This window comes from Gossypium hirsutum, chromosome D11 (assembly GCF_007990345.1).
Source record: "Gossypium hirsutum isolate 1008001.06 chromosome D11, Gossypium_hirsutum_v2.1, whole genome shotgun sequence".
Classification (NCBI taxonomy): domain Eukaryota; kingdom Viridiplantae; phylum Streptophyta; class Magnoliopsida; order Malvales; family Malvaceae; genus Gossypium; species Gossypium hirsutum.
Genome location: NC_053447.1, coordinates 3,603,336 through 3,615,334, shown reverse-complemented (window position 1 = coordinate 3,615,334; position 11,999 = coordinate 3,603,336). Strand labels below are relative to the sequence as shown.

At 29.3% G+C, this 11,999-nt stretch overlaps 1 protein-coding gene and 1 long non-coding RNA gene across 2 annotated transcripts; both read right to left on the bottom strand.

Moving 5' to 3' along the window:
• Window positions 1-1,576: 1,576 nt before the first annotated feature.
• LOC107912042 (uncharacterized) lies at window positions 1,577-2,874 on the bottom strand. Its single transcript, XM_016840082.2, has 3 exons — window positions 2,234-2,874; window positions 2,036-2,148; window positions 1,577-1,948 (listed from the first exon to the last, which is right to left on the bottom strand). The coding sequence occupies exons 1-3, from the start codon at window positions 2,532-2,534 to the stop codon at window positions 1,838-1,840; spliced, it is 525 nt and encodes a 174-aa protein (XP_016695571.1). The 5' UTR covers window positions 2,535-2,874; the 3' UTR covers window positions 1,577-1,837.
• A 5,556-nt stretch (window positions 2,875-8,430) lies between these two features.
• LOC107937467 (uncharacterized) lies at window positions 8,431-11,217 on the bottom strand. Its single transcript, XR_001694683.2, has 2 exons — window positions 11,131-11,217; window positions 8,431-8,802 (listed from the first exon to the last, which is right to left on the bottom strand). It is a non-coding gene; the product is annotated as an uncharacterized lncRNA (long non-coding RNA).
• Between the last annotated feature and the right edge of the window lie 782 nt (window positions 11,218-11,999).

The following is an 11,999-nucleotide window of genomic DNA, read 5'->3' as shown; positions in this document are numbered from 1 at the left end:
TTAAAGCTTGCTTCATTATTGTTCTTTTGTAAAAAAAAAAAGTTTAGGGTTTAAAAAGTATCATGAGAAAATACAGTGCAAAAACTTTCTATAAGGGTAAATTCAACTATTGGTATTTCTTTTATCACCCAACTATGAAAAGTTATAAAATGATCACTTAATTATTCAATTTTGTTTTTTTAGTCACCTAGCTATCTTGGATTTTCGGCTGTTTCAATTTTTACATTAGTCCGCTTGTAACTAAAAAAGATAAAATTGAATAATTGAGTGACTATTTTATAGTTTTTCATAGTTAGATGACAAAAATTTTTTTTTACTAATAATTAGTAGCTATTAGTGCAGTTTATCCAAATATGAAAAATAAAAGTGTCTTTTAATATATAAGTCAACTTTCATATTGTAAAAAAATTATTTTCATTCATCTTCTTTGAACTCGAGTGATGCAATTAATTTAATTCCAGGGGTGTAGACATGGACAGATAATGACATTGTCCTAGAACAAAATGAAAAATATACACTTTAAATCCTTAAAAAAATTATTATTTATTTGTGTCCCTAAAACAATTTTTTTGGCTTCAGCTTATGGGTAGGCTAAAGGGTTATTAACCCTAATTTTATTATTAGTTGTCAAATAAAGCCAGTAGGCCATTTTTAACGTTTAGCATTGTGAAAAAATGGAAATTTTAAAATCAGAAAATAAGCCAAAATACACTACTTTTTTTCATGCTTTACGCAGAAGGTCCAGACACATTTTAAGTTGTTTGCAGTTGTCTCACTGTGAGTTTTATAATTACCTTATTAATCAAAGGCCAAAAGGAATCGATAATGCGGCAATCAAATCAAAATTAGAAAAAAGATTCCTCTTCTTTTAATGTGCTATTTCTTTATTTTTAATGATCAAAATAATCTGAATTATGGTATAAAAAATAATATCTACATAATTTAAATTTCAAACTAGGAATTATTAAGCTATTAAAGGAGGGACATTATCACCTGGGATATGCACTTTTAATAATCTATTTCACCCTTTAACTCCTTATGGACTTTAGGGACCATATAAGAGAGAAAATAAAATTTAAAAAAAAAAACAGAGGAAAAGCTATGGTCCAACAAGGCAATTATTGCAGCCTCGATTCCTTTGTATTTTAGTAGCCTATTGGTTTTTCAAATATATATAGAGTGGGTTTATTTATTTATAGTATACAGGAGAATTGATATGATGTGTGGCCTACTTGCACAAAACAACAATTATTATTGATATATACCTACCTCTCACTCCCTTTGCCTTCTTATATTCATATTCTCTCAATTCATTTGCTTTCTCCCTTCCTGGAACTGCCTTCTTTCTGTATTTCATTTAATTTAAGATAAGATAAAACAAATATCTGATTTCTATAATGTCAAATGAACAAACACCTTACAACTCACCATCAAGGTTGAAGTGTATAAATTAATTTGATATTTAGATTAAATTTGTACGGATATATTAATTTTATTTAGGCAAGTAACCAACTAATATATATTTTAATTACAGTACATTGATGGTACTGATATATAAAAAACTTCAAGAGTTGTATTGAGAAAAAAACACTAACATTCGATTACATAATAGTGCTGGATCACATAACTCTGGTTTTTTTTTTTTTGGATGTACAATTATGCATAGCTCAGATCTGCGGCATGAAGAAAGTAGTGGGGTTTTTTTTTTTTTTTTATGATTTGCTAGCGTATACCTGCGATCCTAAGTGAGAGAAACTGTATTTGGTTTTTTACAGGTTAAAAAAAAGGCTTGGGTCTCTTATGCAGTCATTGATGTGCCGAAATATCAATCATCCTTTTAGCTTGCTGCCTCAGAGATGCTTTGTAATGAAGGCTGCCATGTCTTTGATCTAGAACCGGTGTTACTTGATGTTGTTGACCTTGCTCTCTGCCTGTCATGTTTGCTCACCTGCAGATGTTTCAATATTTTAAGCATATATAACAGGGATCCAAATTAAAGATAAGATATAATATAGGTGTTTTTAGGGAAATTCACCTTATTTTGTTTATCTGGTTCAGATCTCTGATCAGCTTTCTCATTTGGGTCTGATTCTTGTTGGCTTTTCTTCATCTTTGCATGTTTCTTTGCATACAATCCCTTCATAACCTCTAAGAACCCCAACAACTCAAAATCAGATCACAATCTCAAATAAAAACATTACCCTTTATTACCAATACCAAAAAAAATGGATACCTTGAGTGGTGATGAGCCTGTAAACATGGCCAAGAAGAAGAGTATCAGTGGGGCGGAGAAGCTTAATCCTGGTTAAACGAACAGGGTTGACGTTGGTCTTGCTGCCGGTTCCTTGTGGAGCTTTATCGTTGTTATTTGGATGTGAATGATATAAGGTGGTAGAGATAAGCAGAGCAACATAATGACCAGGGTTCGTTTTCATAACCTCACGAGCACTCATCGGCCAATAAAACCTCTCGACTTTCCCACACGGGTGTTGAAGAACCAGAGTGGCTGCATCAGTAGCTTGGCAGTTCCCCATTTTTTGTGTGTGTGTGTGTGTGTTCAAAGGAAGGAAGAGGGAGGAGGTATTTGGCTGAGAAGGAGAAATATGCTATTCGGTATCTTTATAGAGAACCACATCCACCCACCAAACTTAATATCATAGGGAGGGACTTAAATATTAATAAATCGAAGGTATTGGTGAGTCAATTAAAGTGGGAATAAAGCAGTGACTTTGGTCATTTTAATTGAGGCGTTGGCCCTATTATGCAATGATTTAGTGAGCTGTGACTGGTTGTCTAAAGGGACAAAGGTGAAAGCCGCATGCCCACAGGCTATACTTTCTCCTAACCTCTCTACTTTAAAGTTTTTTTAACTTTTAAGCGATACGTTATTACTAAAGCTGCCAATATATTAAAAATTATTAAATTACGTTTCAGTCCATTACACCATTGTCAAACATCACTGTTCCATAGAGGCTATAACATTGCCACGTCAACCGAGTTCATCCAACTAACTCATGTTGGAATGGACGGTTATGAATGGATACGTGGACTACATTTTTTTCAGCAACGTGGCAAAGATATATAAATGTTAATTTATTTATTCAAGCAGTTTTTTATAAAAAAATAACATTTAATGAGTCAATTCAAATTCAACATTGATCTTTTCTTTTTCTTTCTTTTCAGTATGGTGCTGACTATTTTGCTATTCTGATCATTATATTTTAAATACAATTTTTTTATAAATTTAAATTATTTAGATTTAGGTTTAACAAACCCTAATAGTAATATTTTACAAAAAAAAAGCGAAGTAAAAAATATTGATAAGAAGTTATGATATTTATAGTATTGAGTTCGAGATAATTTTGATTACTAAAATTAATATTTCAAAAAAATGCTTTATTTATATTAAGTATTGTAAATATTTAAGCATTAATTATATTATCAAATTAATATTTAGATACTAAATTAATAAGTTTCATAAAAAGAATCAAATTAAAAACAACTTTAGAAGGGTGAAATATAAATTTATTTTATTTTTAAACATTGATTATAAGATCAAAATAAAACAAAAAAAACTTTTAAAACTTAAATGCTACAACATTTAGGAGGCCTTCTTAAATTCGACCTTGATCCCAAGGGTAGGTTAAAGAGGGAGAGGCGAAATGTGGGTGAATGAAAGAATGTTAATGTAGTTTAATGTAAGTTCACCCATATCCTAAACAAAGATATTGTATTTTATAACCATCAACAATCAGTCGATAAGATGTTTAAAATAAAAAGCTCCTTAGAATATTTACTTATCTCAACTTGCTTTAGCCAAATCTCATCCATACAAATGTTTATCTTAATTTGGTCATCCAGGTTTAATTATTATTTAAATTTGTTTGATTTTTAATTCAAACGATAAAAATATTACTTTTGTTTGAAGTAAATAGGTTTTTTTATTTATTTTATAATTCTTTATAATATAAATTTGATTAGTATTGTAGAAAATAGAAATAGTGCAAAATATACAAACCCAATACAAAAGTTTGCTCCTTTGGAAGGCAACAATAATTGAGACAAGTATAGAAGAGCAAACAGGCACGCTCCAGTGATCGAGAGAGTGTGACGCCGCGGTGGACCATGGGCCATTTCATATGGATCTGCCATCCAACCTGAAAATCTAGGCGTGAAAATTTATGTGCGTGCGTGTGAAAGGACCCTCAAACGTCTTCTTTATAATAAAATATATATTACATTAAAATAATAAATTTACATTTTAATTAAATGTGTAATTTAAAAATTATTATTATATTTGTATATCTAAATTCGAGTCTTCCAATTGAGAGTTGCCACGTATAAATCTCCAATTCTACTATTTATTATTTAATTTAATTATATATTATAATTATTTCATGGAAATCTGGATATAAAAAAATTGAAAAAAAACATGCATGAGCGGCGTGATTACGACTGAGGGAAAATGGAACTCGCCTGTAAAATTTTTCGGAAAAAGAAGGATCCAATTTGCCTAAAGCAAAGGCTTTTTTTCTTGCAGGCGTGACCTACTAAAGGCACATTCTTTTCCTAGATTTGATAATTTTATTTTTATAATAGGCAAGTAGATTAGAAAATAATCTTTTATATCACAGACTAAGCTATTTCATACATTAATGGTTTTTATAACAAATTTTAATATAATCATATATTATGATTGTATTTATATTTTAATAATTTCTCATATTATATTAATATTGTATATAATTACATTTTCTTTTATGATAAGCTAGATCTACTTTTAATTGGAGCGCACGCTATGATAAAAAAAATATTTTCTTGATTTTGCATGTTAATTTTTACTACATTGTCAAAGGAATCAAGTTGTGTCGTGTGGATGCATGAGGAAGTTATATTTTGTTCAAACATCATTACTACTTAACCTACGTTTGTTTTTTCTTTTTTTCATTTCAATTTTTCAAATAACTTATGCTTATAATCATATAAAAATTATTTATAAATTAAAAAAAAGTAAAATTGAATTGGAAATTTAGAATACATATAAAATATTAATAAATAATTTGTAATTGTATCATCTTTATTTAAAAAGAACTATTATTTTGATATACAAATGATCATAATTGTATAAAAAAAAATAAGTAATCGGGTATTCCTTTATTAATTTCCAATATGTATAAAATATATTATATTATCAAATTAATTTCTTTGGAATATTTAAATTTCAACTATTTATCTACATATACTAAATAGTTGAAAATTAATGATTTTAATGATAATTTTCAGCTTGAGTTGACCATGCATGACTTTATTGTGTGTACTTTTCAAGCACAAAACGACTCCATGAGATCAAACAAATATGATTATGTTTTATACTTAAAGAGAGACCGTGTGAGTTTTCATGCTTGGTTGGTGAAATCGGAAACGAAAACAATTCATCATTTGTCATATGAAATTGTGGGGTTATTCAACCTACCAGATTTCTTTTATGTCCCTGAAATTTGATGATAAAATTTTAAAAAAAAAAACAGTTACAATTAAACATGATCATGGGCTTGATTAAAAGCAGTTACAATTAGACATGATCACGAGCTTGATTATCTATTGAAGTTTGAAGGCCCACTCGAAAAGTAAGAGTGTTTGGATAAAAATATAGGTTCGAAAAATAGATTTGGACAAAAAATAATACTTGTTTTCTAAATGAGTTGGGCATCGGATAAGATTTTTTGGCTCGAGCCCAACCCGAACTTGCCTAAATTTTTTGTCACTGATGTTTGTTGTCATTTTGATGTTGTTTTGTTGCCATTTTACTATTATATTACTACTATTTTAAAGGTATTTCCTTGTTAAGTTGCAACTATCTCAGTGTTATTTAAATATAAAGATTTTTTTTAAATGCATTTTCAATTTGTTGGGAAACATTTATTTTAATATTTTTTTGTGTATTTGTTATATTACATTTTTTAAATTTGTTTTTATATAAAAAAATTAATACAAGTGGGTCGAGCCAGGCTCGGATTTAGCATTTTTTTTATCTGGACTAAGCTTGAGCAAAATTTTAAGTCTATTTTTCGGGCTGAGACAAGCCTGGACCTAAAAAATAGGCCTAAAATTTTGTAATAATCCGACCTAAAATCGACTCAACCGATGATCAAGTTTAGTTGCAATGTAATATAATAATTGTTATTTTGACATTTCAATTTTATTTGTTACCGATATTTTTAATTCAAGATAATACTCATTATATTCACAATTGTATTAAATATAAACGCGGCCAAAAACACGTTTATTATTATAATTTAAATCTTGGATTTTATTTTTTAGTTGAAACACAAGATTTTTGGGACAAAGTCTTAAAAGATTAATTCATAGCAAATCTCACATAAATCTCCTAACTTTAACCTTTTGGACCACAATAAATCTCATTATGTGTGTGGTTCACAGGCTGCTTAATTTCCCTTTTCTTCAATCCCTCTCAATGTTGTTTAATTATGATTTGCAAAGCAGAATTCTCCAAACCACAAAATATTAGAATGCATCTGTCAGTGTGTATTATAAATCTTTGGTTTGGTATTTTTATTTGTAGACAATTATTCTCTTATGCCTTTGAATTGACTATTCCTATATGGCCTAAGAACAATGTATTGGTATAATTAAGACTAAGACCATACCTAGAAGGAAAAAGAAAATAAAAGAAAAGAAAGCACCCATTTTAAATGCTCTTTGCAATTTTCCCCTAACTTGATAATATTAAAAAAAAAACATTAAATACCAGCAAGTGGTTGGGTGTAATGACAAATCACATTACACTTTCGATGGGAAGATTCAAGTTTAAACTTTGAAGACAGTATTGTTCAGAGGCGAATCCAGGGGGGCTGGCAGGACCCCGATCTCCTCTAAAATGGAAAATTATTGTTTTGACCCTTTAGAAAATTTTAAAATTTTAAATTAGTAAAGGTAAAATTACACTTTGACCTCCCTAAAATTATGAAAATTTAATTTAATCCTTTAAAACTTATAAAGATATAGACTATTAAAAATTAAAATTTCATTTCGACCCTCCCGAAAAAATTTCCTGACTTCGCCCCTGGTATTGTTAATATATAAACGAACAAGAAGTAAATAAATAAAAAAAGACATTGAAGAATATCAACATCTGATATTTTATCTTGTTAAATATTTTAAATATTCATCCGAAGAGTTAATAGATCTTGTTAATTTTTTGTTTAAATATGCTTGTGCTCTTCGTAAATTTAAAATTTAATCGATGTATTTTTATTTCAAGAAATTTAGACCCTTTACATTTAGATTTAAAAATGTAAGTCTAATTGTTGAAATTGTCAAAAATTATTTTCTTAGATTCAGGTTAATTACAATGTCAATTTTTTCAGTTATGTGATTACCAAACGAGTATTTCTTTTAATTTCAAAATGTAACACTAATAAATTTAGTAAAAAAAGTTAACGTGTTAAACGATTGAATCTGAAATCTAAAAAGTAGAGACATTAAAAACTTGTAAATAAAAATATATGGACAGAATTCTAATTTACTAAAAGTATTGGACTTAATAGTATATTTTAACCTTAAGCTTGTTTCTAGCACATGCAAGATTTTCTCAAACCAAATAAATCTAAATCACATGCCAAATTGAACTGCAAAGCCATTTCCACGACCTAGCCATAATCGATCAATCTGCAATTACTTAATGGGCATTTAAAATATAAAAACCTCTTGCAATTTGGTCTCCTGTACAAGAAGCACTTTTAACACTTCAATTATTTTTTTATTCGTAACATTTTGAAGTGATGTTAGTGCAATTGTGCAAAGAATGACTAACTCAAAATTATAGCTTTTTGGGTGGAAAAAATATATTCATAAAAATATCAAAATTAACTGTATTCGATTTAAATGGTAAAATTAGGGTTTTGTTGTTCATGAATCAAGACTCGTTAAGTTCAAATCTCATCACGGATGATTATTCTTTTAAATTAAATTTGAAAAAAAATTGGCGGCTTAACTATTTCTCAACTGAATTAATATTCGATTAAGTCGTGACACCAACTCAAGAGCTTAAATATAATTAAATTAATGGTATGCTATATGACGTAAATAAAAAATAATGTGACAAATATATTTATTAAAAAATTACGTAAAAAACTAATTAATTACTTTGGTTACGGTAGTCAAATTAATAATTTGTATTGCATGATGTTCCGAGTTCAAAATCCACTAGAGTTCAAATTTTATTGATTTATTATATTAAAAAAGAGACAAAAACACTTTTACAAAAATATAATTTAATTCGCATATGAAAATATTTTTAATAATTTCATGAATTAATATCTGATTGACCAATGATATAATTCAATATAACACATATAAATCATGACTTCATAAGACTTTTATTTTGGCTTAAATTAAATTTCCGCTTCGTTTCAATAAAAATAAACTATCATTTAGTTAAGGGAAATACAAGTGTCAATAGATTTTAAAAATTTTACAAGTAAGGTTGATATATATCAAATTTGTGAAAATTTGTAAAATTAAAAAAACTTAAAATAATTATGAGCTGGTCGAGGGATTTTTCCTGTGTATAATATCACACTGCCAATTTGAATAGTACCGCAACCTGTCTTGTCTTTTCTCCATTTGTTTTTTCACTAGATGACAAAATAAACCTTGAAACAATTTGAATAGTACCGCATTTACGCTGCTTGAGTTTTATGCCATTACGCTTCACTGGGCTCCTCTAGTTTGGTTGGACAAAGCTGAATTGCGATGGCACCTTTTTGGAGAATCCAGACTCTGCATGTAACACCCCTTACCCGTATCCAACACCGGAATAGGGTACGAGGCATTACCAAAACACATACACTTGTAAACGTATTTAACCGAGTTATAAAATTTCATCAAAATTAAAACTTTCAAAATAATTAACATGTTTCTATAACTTTTCACAATATATCCTCAAAATATTATAATCATAATAATTAGGGCCTGCGAGACCCGATACATACTCATGCAATTTAATGCTTCATTTCCATTTCATTCAATTCGCAATTTTCTCATGCTCATAATTTAAATCATATCACTAGAAATTTCCATTTAATTCACGTACAATTCAATGACATCAAATTCAAAACTAATACGTATTTACCATTTAACTCAATGTTTATTGATTACACCATTCAATAACACATTTATGAAATTCTCAATTTAGCAATGAAAATATCACTTTAGTTTGAATAACAACATCGTCCTGATATAAATACACTACCACTTATCCATTTACTTTAATTCTTTTGGGCCCATTTGTCACTTACCATCCTTAATCAAATTAGGGAACGGTCACGGAAAATTGAGTACTTCACTTTCACTTTGCCATAGTATAACTATGGTCTTACGTATGATCACTTATCACTTGTCCCTGATCAGATAAGTGTAGCCACCTATCACTTTGTTTCTTGATCAGATAAGTGTAGCCACTTATCACTTTGTCTCTTGATCAGATAAGTGTAGCCACTTATCACTTTGTCTCTTGATCAGATAAGTGTAGCTAAAGCTATCACTTATCACTTTTCACTTGTCACTTGATCAGATAAGTGTAGCCGAAGCTATCACTTATCACTTTTCACTTGTCACTTGATCAGATAAGTGTAGCCGAAGCTATCACTTATCACTTTGTCACTTGATCAGATAAGTATAGCCGAAGCTATTACTTATCACTTTCCACTTGTCACTTGATCAGATAAGTGTAGCTAAAGCTACCACTTATCACTTTGTCACTTGATCAGAAGTACTCAAATCCGGCGTTCCGCTCAATTTGATCATTTATTCATATATCAGGCTTACCAACATGTGTTAATTCATAAACCATTCATGGTATTATTTCATGCCAAATCATATACTGAATATACCATACACACATACTATGAAACTTTATTTTCACACATGAGCTTAAACCATGACCAATAATGCACAAAAATAAGCATCATTCATATTTCATCGTTTATGAGTTATAATCAAACATATGACCATTTATACACGAATCATTCATATATTTCCCAATTTTCCTCCTCCTCCTCTCCATTCCACATCCTTAATGTGTATAACACACTTAAACAACATTAACCATAATTTCAATATTCACTAACATGTATATTCAAAGCTGTTTATCCGAGTCAGAGTCACTAAATTATTTTTATCTGGAGCTACAGAGATCCAAATTAAGATTCGTTAATTTTTCCTGAAACTAGACTCACATATCTTCATACCATAAAATTTTCATAATTTTTGGTTCAGCCAAATAGTACAGTTTATTCTTTAAAGTTTCCCCTGTTTTGCTGTCTGACAGTTCCGACCACTCTTCACTAAAAATTAATTATCTCATTGTACAGAATTCGGATGATGTTTTAGCTTGTTTCTTATAAAAATAGACTCATTAAGGATTCTAACCATATAAACTATAACTCATAATCATTTTTGTACAATTTTTAATGATTTTCCAAAGTCAGAACAGGGGAACCCGAATTCATTCTGACCTTGTCTCACAAAATCTATTATATCTCATGATTTACAATTCCATTGCTCACATCATTTCTTTTATAAGAAACTAGACTCAATAAGCTTTAGTTTCATATTTTATTCATCCTCTAATTCAATCTCTACAATTTTTGGTGATTTTTCAAAGTTACACTACTGCTGCTGTCCAAAACTGCTTTAGTGCAAAATGTTGATTTCCATTTTGCCCCAAATTTCACAGTTTATACAATTCGGTCCTTTCTCAATTAACCCCTCAATTAATCTAATTTTCTCAATTAGTACTTTACTAGACATTATAAGTTGTTACACAACTATTGAAATTCAGAATTTCCACATATAACTCTATCTTCAAACTCTTTTACTATTAGGTCCCAAACATTCACTTTCTATTCAATTCTTTCAATAAAATCAGCATATGAACAATTTAAAGCTCTAATTTCATGCTAAATCATCATATACTTCCAGCACATATTCATATCAACTTTCAACTTCTTTCATAAAATCAAAAACTAATGGATTTAACAAGTGGGCCTAGTTGTAAAAGTCATAAAAATACAAAAATTTCAAGAAATAGTCAAGAATTGAACTTACTTGTAATAAAAATATGAAGAACCAGCTTGAAGAAGCCCTTCCATGGTGTTTTAGCTGATGAGAATTCAGAAAAATGAAGAGAAATCTGGATAATTCCACTTGGGTCCTAACTTTATTAAGCAAAATTTGCAATTTTCCAATTTTGCCCTTAATTCTCCTTACTTTCATGCCTCTGCCGTCCAGCCCAAATAGACCTTGGGTCTATTTGCCTTTTAAGCCCTCTTCCTTTTATCATTTAAGCTATTTAATCATTTCCCAAAATTTTGCATTTGTTACAATTTAGTCCTTTTTGTTCAATTAATTATCGGAACTTTAAAATTTCTTAACGAAACTTTAATACTAACTTTTTAACACTCCATAAATATTTATAAAAATATTTATGGCTCAGTTTAAAATCCCCGAGGTCTTGATACCTCATTTCGATTCTAATTATTTTAATATTTATTTCTAGTGCACTATTCACTATTTCAAAAATTTTCCTAACTTCATATTTAACTTATACTTACTAAATTAATAATATTTTCTACCCATTTGTCGAATTTAGTGATCTCGAATCACCGTTCCGACACCTCTGAAAATTCAAGCCATTACATTTTTTTTCGTCGGATTTGTGGTCCCGAAACCACTGTTCCGACTAAGCCTAAAATCGGGCTATTACACTGCATGTTCGGGAAATGGATAGTGAGATCACATCAATTATATTTCAATATGGTTGCGAAAAGCCATAGTCATTCTTTTGGGGTTAAAAAATGAAGCCCAAGAGTTTGACTTTTATTTTTGTAATATATAAAACTGGTGATGTATTGATTGATCTGTATATTTTACTTTTAAGTTGTGGTTAGGCATTTAGGCCAATAATTGAAAGTTGT

What these genes read in the sequence shown, in the direction of transcription:
- LOC107912042 (XM_016840082.2), bottom strand. Translation starts at nt 2,534, where the DNA reads ATGGGGAACTGCCAAGCTACTGATGCAGCCACTCTGGTTCTTCAACAC. An exon ending in CAGGCTCATCACCACTCAAG is followed by an intron (nt 2,149 to 2,233) that starts GTATCCATTTTT and finishes TGGGGTTCTTAG; the next exon opens with AGGTTATGAAGGGATTGTAT. An exon ending in AACCAGATAAACAAAATAAG is followed by an intron (nt 1,949 to 2,035) that starts GTGAATTTCCCT and finishes AAACATCTGCAG; the next exon opens with GTGAGCAAACATGACAGGCA.